The 15743-nt window shown below is 50.1% G+C and overlaps 2 protein-coding genes across 3 annotated transcripts in view; both read left to right on the top strand.

Moving 5' to 3' along the window:
* The first annotated feature begins 2003 nt into the window (after window positions 1-2003).
* MIIP (migration and invasion inhibitory protein) lies at window positions 2004-8811 on the top strand. 2 transcript variants are annotated; one of them, XM_077249633.1, is made up of 10 exons: window positions 2004-2095; window positions 2611-2760; window positions 4271-4645; window positions 5390-5489; window positions 5771-5882; window positions 6219-6277; window positions 6362-6488; window positions 7048-7144; window positions 7611-7727; window positions 7808-8811. In XM_077249633.1, exons 2-10 carry the CDS (start codon window positions 2638-2640, stop codon window positions 7892-7894), a joined length of 1197 nt encoding a protein of 398 aa, XP_077105748.1. In that variant the 5' UTR covers window positions 2004-2095; window positions 2611-2637; the 3' UTR covers window positions 7895-8811. The 2 variants fall into 2 exon arrangements, with proteins under 2 accessions (XP_077105748.1, XP_077105747.1); XM_077249632.1 differs by having other exon boundaries at window positions 2073-2265.
* Window positions 8812-11065: 2254 nt separating this feature from the next.
* LOC143768785 (tumor necrosis factor receptor superfamily member 8-like) overlaps window positions 11066-15743 on the top strand; it is a 70856-nt gene continuing 66178 nt past the window's right edge. The window contains exon 1 of the mRNA XM_077257425.1: window positions 11066-11253. The gene's annotated coding sequence lies outside the window, so the exon portion shown is untranslated. The remainder of the gene's footprint in view (window positions 11254-15743) is intronic.

Genomic DNA, 15743 nt, shown 5'->3' with positions numbered 1-15743 from the left:
GTGTGTATATCACCCGGTCAGCTCCCTGAGCCCCTGCACCCACAGAGCAGCATATTGGCTGCTCTGTGCGCACAGGACCTGTGATGAAGTCACAGGATGGGAGGAGTCAGGGGGTCACATGATCAGGAGGACCTCCGTGAACAGGACTCTGCTGGTTGTCATGACGCTGGAGGAGGGTAAGCGTATGTGTGAGGTCAGGAGGTGTTTACAGTGTGGATGTAGCAGAGCCGTGTGTGTACGAGGTGTGCGGAGCGGAGCAGCATGTGAAAGGTGTATGGAGCAGAGTCGTGTATGTAAGACGTGTATGGAGCGGAGCCGTGTGCGTACGAGGTGTACAGAGCAGAGCCATGTGTGTACAAGGAGTGGAGCAGCGTGTGCAATGTGTATGGAGCGGAGCCGTGTGTGTACAAGGTGTGTGGAGCGGAGCCGTGTACTAGCTGTATGGAGCGGAGCCATGTGTGTATGAGGTGTACGGAGCGGAGCCGTGTGTGTGCAAGGTATACGGAGCGGAGCAGCGTGTGCAATGTGTATGGAGCAGAGCCGTGTGTGTATGAGGTGTACGGAGCGGAGCCGTGTGTGTACGAGGTGTACGGAGTGGAGCCGTGTGTGTATGAGGTGTATGGAGAGGAGCCGTGTGTGTATAAGGTGTATGGAGCAAAGCCGTGTGTGTACGAGGTGTACGGAGTGGAGCCGTGTGTGTATGAGGTGTACGGAGCAGAGGCGCATGTGCAAGGTGTATGGAGCGGAGTCGTGTGTGTACGAGGTGTATGGAGCGGAGTCGCATGTGTACGAGGTGTACGGAGCCGATGCTGGCTGTGTCGGATTGGAGCAGATATTGCTCCTCGCTCTGACACTTACTGGCACAGGAGACACGGAGAGGTCTTTATCAGTGGCGTATCACAGCTGCAGCAACGTGAGCAGTCAGCGGCGCAGCTGGATGACACCATTCAGCGCCGTGGGAGTGGAAGCTGCCGGCTGCTGCGAGGGAGCGTGGTGAAAGGTGTGTGTGTGTGTAGAGTGATGGAGAAGGCAATGATGGGGGTGGGGTAACCATGTGTGGCCATTATACTGTACCCAGCATTGTGTGGGGCCATTATACTGTATGGAGCATCGTGAGGGGCCATTATACTGTACCCAGCATAATGTGGCCATTATACAGTATGGAGCATTATGTGTGGCCATTATATAGTATGGGGCACTGTGTGGCCATTATACAGTATGGAGCATCATGTGGGGCTATTATACAGTATGGAGCGTCATGTGTGGCCATTATACAGTATGGAGCATCATGTGTGGCCATTATACAGTATGGAGCATCATGTGTGGCCATTATATAGTATGGAGCATAATGTGGCCATTATACAGTATGGAGCATTATGTGTGGCCATTATATAGTATGGAGCATAATGTGGCCATTATACAGTATGGGGCACTGTGTGGCCATTATACAGTATGGAGCATCATGTGTGGCCATTATACAGTATGGAGCACTGTGTGGCCATTATACAGTATGGAGCATCATGTGTGGCCATTATACAGTATGGAGCATCATGTGTGGCCATTATACAGTATGGAGCGTCATGTGTGGCCATTATACAGTATGGAGCATCATGTGTGGCCATTATACAGCATGGAGCACTGTGTCGCCATATTTTTTTTTTTGTTTATAATTATTGTTTACCAAACATTGTGATCAGAAGTGCTAAATGGGTGTGGTCAGAGGTGTGGCCTAAAATTCGCGCGCCGCTAACTGTTCCTCTTTCCATTCCTCAAAAGTTGGGAGGTATGGGTATAATACATGCCGTCACTAGTATTGGATTGTAGGCAGTGATGGCGGTGCCTCACTGTCACTGTCGCTGCTGCGGTCTGTCTTTCCCAATCCCTTCCCACCCACACTGTTGCGTTCTATACATACAGCGTTCAGTGATTGACAGCCGGTTTCCATGGTCACTGATGTTAATCTTCACGTAACGCGGGAACAGAAGCGGTTTTAATTTCACCAATCAGCGGTTGCACCACTGGTCACGTGAGATGTGGTCGAGTTTCTTTTAAAGTGGCAATTCCTCCACAGCGCGCTCAGACTGAACAGACCCAGGTAGAAACTGTCGACACTTTAAGAATCGCTGTATTACGTTGCATGACCAGCAGGGGGCACTGGGTGACTGCGAGGCGAGCAGAGGCTGATCACCGGATACCGAGGAGTTCCCCTGGGATTGTGCGGCACTGCGGCGGGAGCTGGGGGACATGTGAGGTCCCGGGACACAGGTCCGTCTGTGCATCATGTACTGAGCTCCAGGCCCGGTGCCTGCTGGGTACTAATTAAAGGGATTATCCATCTGGGATCAGAGCGCTCCATCTGTGTTATCCCAGGATCCTCTGCAGCCAGTTCTTAGTTATGTTACTGGGAAAGTCCGGTTCTCTCCAGTATGGCGGTGTCCCAGCTCCCACCTGTGTATCTGCTTTCAGACCAACGCTGTAGTCAGGGGAAGCTGATGGCATCTTCACTGGTGAACTACAACTCCCAGCATAGCGCTCAGTGTCACTGCTGGTGGTTTTCTACAGCTGACAGATATTAGTGATGGTGATGTGATGCCGTCCTGTGGTTTACAGATGGAGACGTCCAGATACTGATCAGAAATGTCGTCCTCCAAGCGCCTGGACGAGCTGCGGAGTCTGACTAAGTCTCTACTGGAGAAGCTGAATGTCAACCGGGAGGAGCTGAAGAAGCAGCAGCAGCTATTCACTGCCCGCAACTTCACGGTGAGCGTTATACCTCATATATCGCCAGCATCACATCACATACTCCAGAGCTGCGCTCACTATTCTGCTGGTGCAGTCACTGTGTACATACAATATATTACTGATGCTGAGTTACCTCCTGTATTATACTCCAGAGCTGCACTCACTATTCTGCTGGTGCAGTCACTGTGTACATACATTACATTACTGATCCTGAGTTACATCCTGTATTATACTCCAGAGCTGCACTCACTATTCTGATGGTGCAGTCACCGTGTACATACATTACTAATCCTGAGTTACATCCTGTATTATACCTCAGAGCTGCACTCTCTATTCTGCTGGTGCAGTCACTGTGTACATACATTACTGATCCTGAGTTACATCCTGTATTATACCCCAGAGCTGCACTCACTATTCTGCTGGTGCAGTCTGTGTACATACATTACTTTACTGATCCTGAGTTACCTCCTATATTATACCCCAGAGCTGCACTCACTATTCTGCTGGTGCAGTCACTGTGTACATACATTACATTACTGATCCTGAGTTACCTCCTGTATTATACTCCAGAGCTGCGCTCACTATTCTGCTGGTGCAGTCACTGTGTACATACATTACATTACTGATCCTGAGTTACATCCTGTATTATACCCCAGAGCTGCACTCACTATTCTGCTGGTGCAGTCACTGTGTACATACATTACTGATCCTGAGTTACCTCCTGTATTATACTCCAGAGCTGCGCTCACTATTCTGCTGGTGCAGTCACTGTGTACATACAATATATTACTGATGCTGAGTTACCTCCTGTATTATACCCCAGAGCTGCACTCACTATTCTGCTGGTGCAGTCACTGTGTACATACATTACTGATCTGGAGTTACATCCTGTATTATACTCCAGAGCTGCACTCACTATTCTGCTGGTGCAGTCACTGTGTACATTACATTACTGATCCGGAGTTACATCCTGTATTATACTCCAGAGCTGCACTCACTATTCTGCTGGTGCAGTCACTGTGTACATACATTACATTACTGATCCTGAGTTACCTCCTGTATTATACCCCAGAGCTGCACTCACTATTCTGCTGGTGCAGTCACTGTGTACATACATTACATTACTGATCCTGAGTTACCTCCTGTATTATACCCCAGAGCTGCACTCACTATTCCGCTGGTGCAGTCACTGTGTGCTTAGGAGATGCTTTCTGTGTGCTCCGCCTGCCTTCATTATTACTTATGGTGTGAGAATGCAGTGAGTGGATACCTGCTGGGGTTTCTGCATCCAGTAATGGGGTTTCTATGTCACATTAGATCTAATAGCAACTGGCAGAATGGTGAATGCTGCTCTGAAGGTGTATTATAGACAGAGGAAAGCGGCTTACAATATTGCCCGTTGCAGGGGCTGACACCAGAGAACAGAAGCTGCACTATAGATGCCAATACTCCAGCTTTAGGATTCTCAGTGTGTTATCGCTCTGTCTTGTCTTGGATTCTTTTATTTCTTGCATCTTTCTTCATGTAGAGCTGTGAACCTATAACGGCACTGTCCGGATCTTGGAGCGGTCGGGATCCAGCTCTGCAGACCTCTCGAGGATCATCCTCCGCTGCCAGGAAAGTGTTGTGTACCCCCAAGACCTCCCATCCTAGAGGGCCTCCTCCACACGGGGGGTCCGGACTCGGGGGGCGCTCTGTTCTGGATGTTATTAGGGTGAATTCTCCAGTAAAGCATCTCAGTATCCTGAACTCCACAATGATTGACCCCAAATCTGACTCTTCGGGGGTCACAAGCGATTTCCCTGCTCAGTATATCGACAGGTTAGAGGATGACGGAAACCTGCGGAGCAAAGAACCGAGGACCCCGAAATCTATTCTGTGCACACCATCCCGGAGTTCGAAGGTAATGACTGCGCTTCCCACAAATGGACGGACCCCGGTCTGCTGATACAGGGGGCCAGACTGTAGGAATATATGATGTTACTCATGAGACCCCAATAATCCTGCCTGACAAGCAATATGGCAGGTGAAATGACATTTGTCACCCAACTTTCCTGGGATCCAGATCCTGCAATGATAAAGGTGACCAATGCCTGACACCTCTGGGACCTGTTCTGGTGCCTCCAGTAGTTGTCAGACGCCCCACAACTCGCCGGCTTCTCGATGATTGGGTGTAACTCCCTTTAAAAGCCGCTGACTTTGTGGTCTGATTTCAGCTCTGGGAGCGTTTCCTGTTAACGAGGCAATGTCACGGTTTCGGGCTTATGAAGGTGATCAGTCTGTTAACCCTTTCTTTTCCCCAGAGAGGTGAGCAGGTAACAGGAGCTGGTTTGGTGGAGCGCCCCTTTAATCACTCCTGCAGCTCTGGTAAATCTGTCCCCGTGCCTTTGAATGCCAGAGCCATCCTGCACGTGTCTGTGTTTCCGCACTGTAGCTTTAAGCCTGAGTTATCCGCACTTGCATTGAGTGACTTGCAGGCAGTAGGGGGGCCGACGTGACTCATTCTGGGGTCTCGCACTCATTCTGCAAACTGACTGACTAAGATTTTCCTTCTGAGAAATGACGGGCCCCGGACCCTGAGTGCCCGCTCCGCCGATTCCCCCCCCCCCTGACATTATGAGAAGGTCACTGTCGCTTCTTCTTGCAGAGAGATGCGGGGCGCGTCACCTTCCTGTGCGACGGCGAATCCCCTCCCCTGGAGCCGCGGTGGTCGGCTCGTCCGCTGCTGGGATATGACTGGATAGCGGGTCAGTATGTGTGGATAGAGCCAGCGCCTCCAGGTGGCGCCACAGATCCTGTTATAGGGGAGCTATGGGAAAAATAAAGAGCGCCACTCCTGCTTGCAGGTTGTTTCTGGTATTGCACCCTGTCTCCATTCACTGCAGTGGTGCAGAGTTGCAGTACCAGACACATCCTATGGGCAGCCGTGGTGCCTATGGTCTGCTATGACAAAGAAAAACTAAAATTGTCCACGGCGGGAAGGGGTTAATGCTGTCCTATCTAGCCCTACCATTAACCCTCTCTCCAGGAGTTTTGGAAGTGAAGTCTCCCATCACCAATAAATCTGACCAGTTTTTCGCAGAGATCAGTGAATTCCGACGCATCAACCGCGATGAGTGCGCGCACAACTGTTTTACTGAGTGAGTCAATGTTGGTGACTTGGGCATTTACTGATGGGGGCGCTGTTGCATTGCTGTCTATGGAAAGTATGTCCTGTAGTAATGGTAAGAAGCGGTACTGCAGGTAAGACAAGAAATGCAGTATATTCTGCAATTGCCTTGTAAGCAGTTTCCTTGTGTATATACTTGTCCTTCTTACTTAAACCCATTATCACCACTGTCTGGCTTTTGCCTCCTGTTATCCAATCACTCCCACTTGTAAAATAAATCGCTCAGGTGATAAACTTTCTATGTTGGGGAATTACATTTTAAGCAATTCTCTACTATGTTTAAGCAACCTGTTGTGTTTGTCTTCAGATCAGGGGCCCAGGACTCATCGGTGGAAGATCTGGACCTCTCGCTGGACACTCATCAGTGTAAGGAGACTTTTCTGCAGCTATTAGGTTGCTGGACTTGGAGGCTGCTCTGATCACAGCTGCCTTTCTGTTTCTGTGTTTCAGGTGTGTACTGTTACCGAGTGAACCAGCGATTATTTACCTCCCCGGTGGGTCCAGAACCTGTGTGTCCTGTATGTAAGAAGCGCAGGGGCAGACGCCTCGTCTCCGCAGAGGAGCCCGCGTACGTCCGGTAGGTGAACACGCCACTCGCCCAACTCAAGAAGCTATGGGATGGCTGTTGATTCTGGGGAATGAAGACTTTTCCAACCTTTTTATTTTTTTTTTCATTGCCTTTTAAATACAAAATGAAGCAATTGAGTAAAAAAAAAATCTCCTGCCGTTCTGTGGTTACAGGTCCTGTACACACTTATGTGTTGCCGTGGCTACTTGCAACATGATCCATACTTTCATTTTTATTTATGTTGGTGAGAAATATTGGACAGATAAAGGGACTGGCAGCCTGGCTTGTTATTAGTCTGTAATTATGGGGCCACGTGGTTCTGCATAGGAGCTGTATACACAAAACGGGAAAGGATTTTTAATAAAGATTGTTATAATTTTAAATGCGCAGAAGCAATAAGAAAATTCAAAGGAATGTAATGTCCGTCCTTATTATAATGGAAGGATGTGGTGTCCCAGTAGATGGACCTTCACAGATAACCTGGTTTATCGGTGTACCGCCCCTTTAAATGACTGTGCAGGCGCCATACTGCTCATGTTCTGTTACTGATACTGAGGTTGTGCTTTAGGGTGAGCATCCCCCGGAGCACGCTGCTCCCTCCGTACAAGTACCGAGCCCACAGGAGGAAAAGCTTCGACCCCACGGACAGCCTCGCCCTGCCGTCAGTAAGTCGCCTTCTTCCAGCCTGTATCCTGTGGACTCCATACATTTCCAGAACTAGTCCGATGCAGCCATTTCTTTGGGGTGCATGCTCTTATTGTTCAAGGCCTCTATTTGCTGTCAGTGAATGGAAACTTTCAGCTGTAAAACCAGAGGATCCAGAGCCAGTCTGCTGACACATGTTCTGACCGACGGGGTCCCCGTGTGATCCGGAGACGGGGGAGACCTCTGGATTTATACGAGGTTCCATTCATTGCGTGCAAGCCGTGATCTTACACATCTAATCCTCACTTTTTGTCCCCATTCGCTTCTGCCTGTTTACCGCACCTGTAACTTTGCACTCGTGTACACGTTACCGATGGGACAACATCTCCCAGCAGTCGCTGTCAGGCTCTTGCTGGGAGTTGTAGTGCTGCAGCAGCTTGTGATCATGCCCTGTGCCTTTTACACTATTTGTTTTCTCTCTTTTAGCATTGTTTAGCTGGATGGGAGAACACCGCGCCGTCCTGCAACCTGAAAATCACCAGTCTGGACCTGAGGACCTCAACGGAGCCAAAAATGGAGACTGCACCCGCAAATGCGAGCGCGGTAAGAGAATGCGCCACTGATATCCCCGCACACTAGGGGGCGCAAGTCATGTGATTCCTCTTCTGTCCCTCATTTTCCAGGACGCAGCTTCTTATTTCGCTGCACGGGCGACGTCTGACAATCTGCTGAACTTGTCCCGATCCATCGCCTTCCATCACAAGAAGTAAAGGGAAAACTGACGAGGGCAGAAACTTCAGGACCCCCACGTGGCCGTGGACCCCCCAGTGTCTCGGATATCGACAAGTTAACAACATTATATTCCCAGAGGACCTCATTATTCTTTATACAAAGTTCTGAAACTTTCTAATATATATACATGAAGAAAGGTCCAATGAGGCACCCGCCCCTTTAATAAATTTTACTTCCTTTTTTTCATGTGTTTTTTTTTTTTTTATTATTATTTATTTCAGGATCTCTGCTTGCTGTCAGTGATCACACTAAGTCTCGTCTTGTGTTACATGTTTTTGGAGCTGTTTAATTTTGTTTTAGAGGTAAAATATGTCACCCAGACCTCATAGCTGATCGCTTGTTATAGGTCTGTACATCGCAGCGGCACTGACACATTGTAACAAACTGACACTGCACAGGCTAGTGCTGCTGATCTACGTCACTCATAGAGAAATGTGTCTGCATGCAAATGGACCAGTGTCAGGTCTGCACAAGCGTCGGCAAGAACCTTTCTATTCACAGACTGCAAGCAGAGATCTTTCAAATGATGAAGCCTTAAATTGGGAAGTTGTTAATTGGTTTGCGCCATTGTTTTTGTTAACCCTTAGTCTATACGATGTTATACTGATGATGGTCATGTTTGATGATTTCGCATCTCAGCCCCGCGTAATAATAGGACCTGAAGGTTAATCTCACCATGGTCTCTTACAGTGGACATCTTCCAAAGGAAAGTCTGGAGCATGGCCAAAGAAAAAACAAACAGCTCCCCCCCAGTCAGCAGGTTGTGTCTGGTACTGCGGCTTCACTAGGCACTACATAATATCTGACTGTTAATCTACATCTCTGTGTTTTCTACACTTCGTGGTGAATGTTATATTTTGATAATTGATTGGGAGAGTTTCTATGTTTTTACATTAATAAAAAATGTATGTAAAAAAAATGTTCAAAAGTTCTGGCGATTTCTCAAAAATATTATCAGAAATGTCAAGTGAAACGAGCTGATTTTGTTTCCCTGTGGACGTGTGCGTGTCCGGGTCATTCTGCTGTGGGTGCTCAGCACGGGGAGTGACTGCCGGCATCTCTTACCCGGCGTGTGACCGACAGCGTCTCTTACCCAGCGTGTGATCGGCGGCGTCTCTTACCCGGCGGGTGACCGCAGGCGTCTCTTACCCGGCGGGTGACCGCAGGCGTCTCTTACCCGGCGGGTGACCGACAGCGTCTCTTACCCAGCGTGTGACCGACAGCGTCTCTTACCCAGCGTGTGATCGGCAGCGTCTCTTATATGGCGTGTGACCGCAGGCGTCTCTTACCCGGCGGGTGACCGTCTCTTACCCGGCGTGTGACTGCCGGCGTCTCTTACCCGGCGGGTGACCGTCTCTTACCCGGCGTGTGATTGGCGGCGTCTCTTATATGGCGTGTGACTGCCGGCGGGTGACCGCAGGCGTCTCTTACCCAGCGTGTGATCGGCGGTGTCTTTCCGGCAGCGTCTCTTACCTGGCGTGTGACTGTCTCTTACCTGGCGCGTGCTCCACATTGAAAGGGGTTAATCTACAGCAGGAATTGAGAGTGCTGCTCCTGGAAAGTTGGGTGACAACTCGTGTGCGCAGGATTAGAGCTTCCCGAGGGTTGTCACCCAGCTTTCCCAGACTCCTGAACAAGTCCTGGTGTTATCAGTTGGAGGGGATTTATTGCAGCTCTAGACAGATGTCATTCAGGACCCTGGGAAAGCTGGGTGACACACCTTGTGGGAGCGATATCAGCAGACTTTTATCAGTGTCTGTCGGTTGTCTGAACCCCGCAGCCTTATCGACATTAATAAGAGGGGGAGGGGTGAGAATAGTAATAACCACGAGGCTTTTTACAGGAAACGCAAATAGAAAAGTAATCGTTCCTAGAATTCGCCAGCTTCTCTCTGTTCTTGCTCATTTGGTCGTTTTTACTTTTTGCATAATTATAATATCATGCGGTAAGTTTAGGATGACTCCAGGTACCGTAAATGGTGCATCGGCCCGGGATCTATTCATGTATGATGCTGGTGGCATGTGATATATTAGGGAATTGCATTGTGAGCAGTTTCCCGAGATATGATGCAGAAGAATTCCTAGGATCCTGTCGTCGGCTTGTAATCACTACAACCCCCATCAGATCCCTCTGCTGTCATTATGTAAAGGACACCACTGATATGTTCAGGGACAATGGGAAATTGCTTGACATGCAATTCCTAAAACATGTTTTTATATGGGATGAAAAGGTGGAAATCTCCTATTTGAGGGGTTATGATATCAGCCCATACTGTTTATCATGGACGGTGGAGAAGAGGGTTGGGGGGAGCTGACACATGAATGGCCCCCCCGTATAAACTACAACTCCCAGCATGCTGTGATTGGCTGCACACTGTGTCCGGCATTGTGTGTGAGTGCACATGGTGATGCCTGTGTATATTCCGCTGTCGCATTATACGGAACGTTCGCTGTCCTCCCTGCGCTGGCGGCCGACCCCGACCCGTCCATTTCTTCCCTCACTAGTACTTGTGGTTTTATTATTCCTGTTTGCTGCTCTGTTCGCGGTCACATTGGCCCCATATCATGGTGACGCCACATTGGCGCTGACTATACAATGTCTTATGTCAGGGCCTGCAGTCTATTCATATGTCACAGTCACCCGAACCCTCATAATATGGTGCAAATTCCGATTTACTGGGAAAAAAACTGTAAGGATCCAAAAGTTCTGTGCCTGTGGTGCGGTTTGGCCACGTGTTCAGCCGCAGCGGCTCATATCGCCATTTTTTTCCTAGTGACGTGTGCAGACGTACAGATGGCGGCTCTCAGTGACTGATTTGGGTTTAATCTCCACCATTTTGGACCCTGCTTTATTTCTCTATGATGAGACTATTTAGGGTCCATCTGCGGTGGGCACAAGAGGCCAAAAATATCTGCAATGTAGCGATCCGGCCACGTACGTGTGCACGGGGCTGAGTGCACAAGGGCTTACGGCTGCTCAGAAGGAAACCGAGGGTCTTGGAAAGTGTGTGGTGGGAGGCGCGATACGTCAGATGTCATTTTACTCTGAGGTGACAAGAATCGGTGTCGTCAGCGCTCGAGCTGAATCCACTGCATGCGCCGCCTCCACCCTCCACCTACACTTGTGCCCTTTCCACGGCTCGTACTGAGCAGCGCAGGTGGCGTCCCCAACATCTCACCAACCTTTACAGGAGCGGCCGATCTGCTCCAGACGAAAACACGACCGACGTTCATCAGGGGCGAAGAACGGACTGGACACGTAAAGTTCACCCTCCGGAGATTTTACCTTCCTGCGCCCCTCGTGTGCCTCTCCTGCCCGTGCTCCACATTGCTGTTGGGTGAGAAGGCTCCGACTGACCATTATCAATGTCTGCCGTCTTGGCGCTCGTAGGAGGCATTACCTGTCACAGAGCGTCCTGTCCCTCCATAACACAGGTTCTCTGTTCGGGCGGAGACATGGCTGACTGCTAGCGGACAAAGCGTCCTGTATAGACTGTACACCCATCAGCCATAACATTAATATCACCGGACGAACGTGTCCATTCCCCTCTGATCCATCAAGGCGCGGACTCCGCACTCCTTCTCAGACCGGACCTGTTTTACCAGCATTTCCCACAGATGATTGATTGACACGAGGAATTTGGTGACAAGTTGTCACCTCTGTCTCTCAGTCATGGTCCTCGGGCATGAGGGAAATCAGTGCAATGGGGGCTGGTACAGTTTTAGGTGGGTGGCACATATCACAGACACATGATACCAGCAGAGCATCACCCCGTCACGCCCCAGAGCATTGCCCTGTCATCCACAGAGCATGGCCCGTCACACTGTAGAACATCACCTCGTCACGCCCCAGAGCATCGCCCCGTCACACCACAGAACATCGACCCAGAGCATCGCCCTGTCATACCGCAGAGCATGGCCCGTCACACCATAGAACATCGTCCCGTCACGCCCCAGAGCATCACCCCATCACGCCACAGAGCATTGCCCCGTCACACCCCAGAGCATCGCCTCGTCACACCGCAGGATATCGCCCCATCACGCCCCAGAGTATCGCCCCATCACACCACAGAGCATCCCCCCATCACACCACAGAGCATCGCCCTGTCACACCACAGAGCATTGCCCCATAACGCCCCAGAACAATGCCCTGTCACACCGCAGAGCATTGCCCCGTCACATCCCAGAGCATTGCCCTGTCACACCACAGAACATCGCCCCATCACGCCCCAGAGCATCGCCCTGTCATGCCGCAAAGCATGGCCCGTCACACCATAGAACATCACCCCGTCACGCCCCAGAGCATCGCCCCGTCACAGCGCAGAACATCGACCCAGAGCATCGCCTCGTCACGCCCCCAGAGCATCGCCACATCACGCCACAAAGCATCGCCCCGTCACACCCCAGAGCATCGCCTCGTCACACCGCAGGACATCGCCCTATCACGCCCCAGAGTATCGCCCCATCACACCACAGAGCATCGCCTCATCACACCCCAGGGCATCACTCCCTCACCGCAGAGCATCGCCCTGTCACACCAAAGAGGATCACCCCATCACGCCCCAGAGCATCACCGCAGAGCATCACACCGCAAAGCATCCCCCATGTCACACCCCAGGCATCGCCCCGTCACGCCCCAGAGCATTGCCCTGTCACACCTGAGAGCATTGCCCTTTCACATCGCAGAGCATCGCCCCGTCACGCCCCAGAGCATTGCCCTGTCACACTGCAGAACATCGCCCCAGAGCATTGCCCTGTCACACCCCAAAGCATCGCCCTGTCACACCGCAGAATATCGCCTCGTCACACCCCAGAGTGTCACCCTATCACACTGCAGAGCATCGCCTTGTTGCACCGCATAGCATCACGGCACAGAACATCACCTCGTCACAAAGCAGAGCATCACTGTTATGGACTGGTGATTTAGGAGCGACATGCGACTAGCTCTGAGCAGGTGGTAACTATACTGACCGCAGTTCCTGATCTTAACACAACACTAGAAGTAGCCGTGGGATGTTCCTGTCTCTCCCTAGACACCTCGTCACAGCCTGAGAGCTAACTACCCCTAAAGGTAGAAACAGGAAAGCTATCTTGCCTCAGAGAAAATCCCCAAAGGATAGGACAGCCCCCCACAAATAATGACTGTGAGTGGAGAGGGAAATAACATACGTAGAATGAAACAAGATGTAGCAAAGGAGGCCACTTCTAGCTAGATAGATAGTACAGGAAAGAACACTGTGCGGTCAGTAATAAAAACTAGAAAAAGTCCACCGCAGAGAATGCAAAAATCCCCACACCTGACTAAAGGTGTGGAGGGCAAAATCTGCTGCCCAGAGCTTCCAGCTTAGCTGAATAGATCCATACTGATAAGCTGGACAACTGAGAAAAACATAGAATGTACTAAACAATTAAGTCCACAACAAGTGGACTGCAAAAGGACAAGCAAGGACTTATCTTTGCTGAACAGGTCAGAGTGTCAGGGAAATCCAAAAGAGCCGTGACTCCAAGCAGGAACAATTGACAACTGGCATTGATTAAGGGATAAGGCCAAACTAAAATAGCCGAGCCAGAAAGACGGTCAGTGGAAGCAGCTGCTGATGCTAAATCCAAGAAGCAGCCATACCACTCAAAACCACCGGAGGGAGCCCAAGAGCAGAACTCACAAAAGTGCTACTTACAACCACCGGAGGGAGCCCAAGAGCGGAATTCACAACAGTACCCCCCCTTGAGGAGGGGTCACCGAACCCTCACCAGAGCCCCCAGGCCGATCAGGACGAGCCAAGTGAAAAGCACGAACCAAATCGGCGGCATGGACATCGGAGGCAACCACCCAAGAATTATCCTCCTGGCCATAACCCTTCCACTTGACAAGATATTGAAGCCTCCGCCTCGAAAAACGAGAATCCAAAATTTTCTCAACCACATATTCCAACTCCCCCTCAACCAACACCGGGGCAGGAGGATCAACAGAGGGAACAACGGGTACCACATATCTCCGCAACAAAGATCTATGGAAAACATTGTGGATGGCAAAAGAGGCTGGAAGGGCCAAACGAAAAGACACTGGATTGATAATCTCAGAAATCTTATAAGGACCAATAAACCGAGGCTTGAACTTAGGGGAAGAAACCTTCATAGGAACATGACGAGAAGATAACCAGACTAAATCCCCCACCCGAAGCCGAGGACCAACACACCGACGGCGGTTAGCAAAACGTTGAGCCTTTTCCTGAGACAACGTCAAATTGTCTACCACATGAGTCCAAATCTGCTGTAACCTGTCCATCACACAATCTACACCAGGACAATCAGAAGGCTCAACCTGCCCTGAAGAAAAATGAGGATGGAAACCAAAATTACAAAAGAAAGGCGAAACCAAAGTAGCCGAACTGGCCCGATTATTAAGGGCAAACTCGGCCAACGGCAAGAAAGCCACCCAATCATCCTGATCAGCAGACACAAAGCATCTCAAATAGGTTTCCAAGGTTTGATTAGTTCGCTCAGTTTGGCCATTTGTCTGAGGATGGAACGCCGAAGAAAAAGACAAATTAATGCCCATCCTAGCACAGAAGGCCCGCCAAAACCTAGAAACAAACTGGGAGCCTCTGTCAGACACAATATTCTCCGGAATGCCATGCAAACGAACCACATGCTGAAAAAACAATGGAACCAAATCAGAGGAGGAAGGCAATTTAGGCAAAGGTACCAAATGGACCATTTTAGAGAACCGGTCACAAACCACCCAGATAACAGACATCCTCTGGGACACAGGAAGATCCGAAATAAAATCCATGGAAATATGTGTCCAGGGCCTCTCAGGGACAGGCAAAGGCGAAAGCAACCCACTAGCGCGGGAACAGCAAGGCTTAGCCCGGGCACAAGTCCCACAGGACTGCACAAAAGAACGCACATCCCGCGACAAGGAAGGCCACCAAGAGGACCTAGCAACCAAATCTCTGGTACCAAAAATCCCAGGATGACCGGCCAACACCGAACAATGGACCTCAGAAATTACCTTACTTGTCCATCTATCAGGAACAAACAGCTTCCCCATAGGACAGCGGTCAGGTTTATCAGCCTGAAATTCCTGAAGCACCCGCCGTAAATCAGGGGAGATGGCAGAAAGAATCACCCCTTCCCTAAGAATGCCAACCGGCTCAAGGACTCCAGGAGAATCAGGCAAAAAACTCCTAGAGAGGGCATCCGCCTTAACATTCTTAGATCCCGGAAGATATGAGACCACAAAATCGAAACGGGAGAAAAACAGGGACCATCGAGCCTGTCTAGGGTTCAGCCGCTTGGCCGACTCGAGGTAAATCAGATTCTTATGATCGGTCAAGACCACTATGCGGTGCTTGGCTCCCTCAAGCCAATGTCGCCACTCCTCAAATGCCCACTTCATAGCCAACAACTCCCGATTGCCGACATCATAATTGCGTTCCACAGGCGAAAACTTTCGGGAAAAGAAGGCACACGGTTTCATCAAGGAACCATCAGAATTCCTCTGTGACAAAACGGCCCCTGCCCCAATCTCAGAAGCGTCAACCTCAACCTGAAAAAGAAGAGAAACATCCGGCTGACACAACACAGGGGCAGAAGTAAATCGGCGTTTAAGCTCCTGAAAGGCCTCAACAACCGCAGAGCACCAATTCGTCACATCAGCGCCTTTCTTCGTCAAATCGGTCAAGGGCTTAACCACACTGGAAAAGTTGGCAATGAAACGGCGATAAAAATTAGCAAAGCCCAAAAATTTCTGAAGGCTCTTCACAGATGTGGGTTGAATCCAGTCATGAATGGCTTGGACCTTAACAGGATCCATTTCTATAGA

This window comes from Ranitomeya variabilis, chromosome 4, assembly GCF_051348905.1.
Source record: "Ranitomeya variabilis isolate aRanVar5 chromosome 4, aRanVar5.hap1, whole genome shotgun sequence".
In the NCBI taxonomy this organism is placed as follows: Eukaryota; Metazoa; Chordata; class Amphibia; order Anura; family Dendrobatidae; genus Ranitomeya; species Ranitomeya variabilis.
The sequence above is the reverse complement of the archived record's forward strand: the minus strand, read 5'-3'. Positions and strand labels throughout refer to the sequence as shown.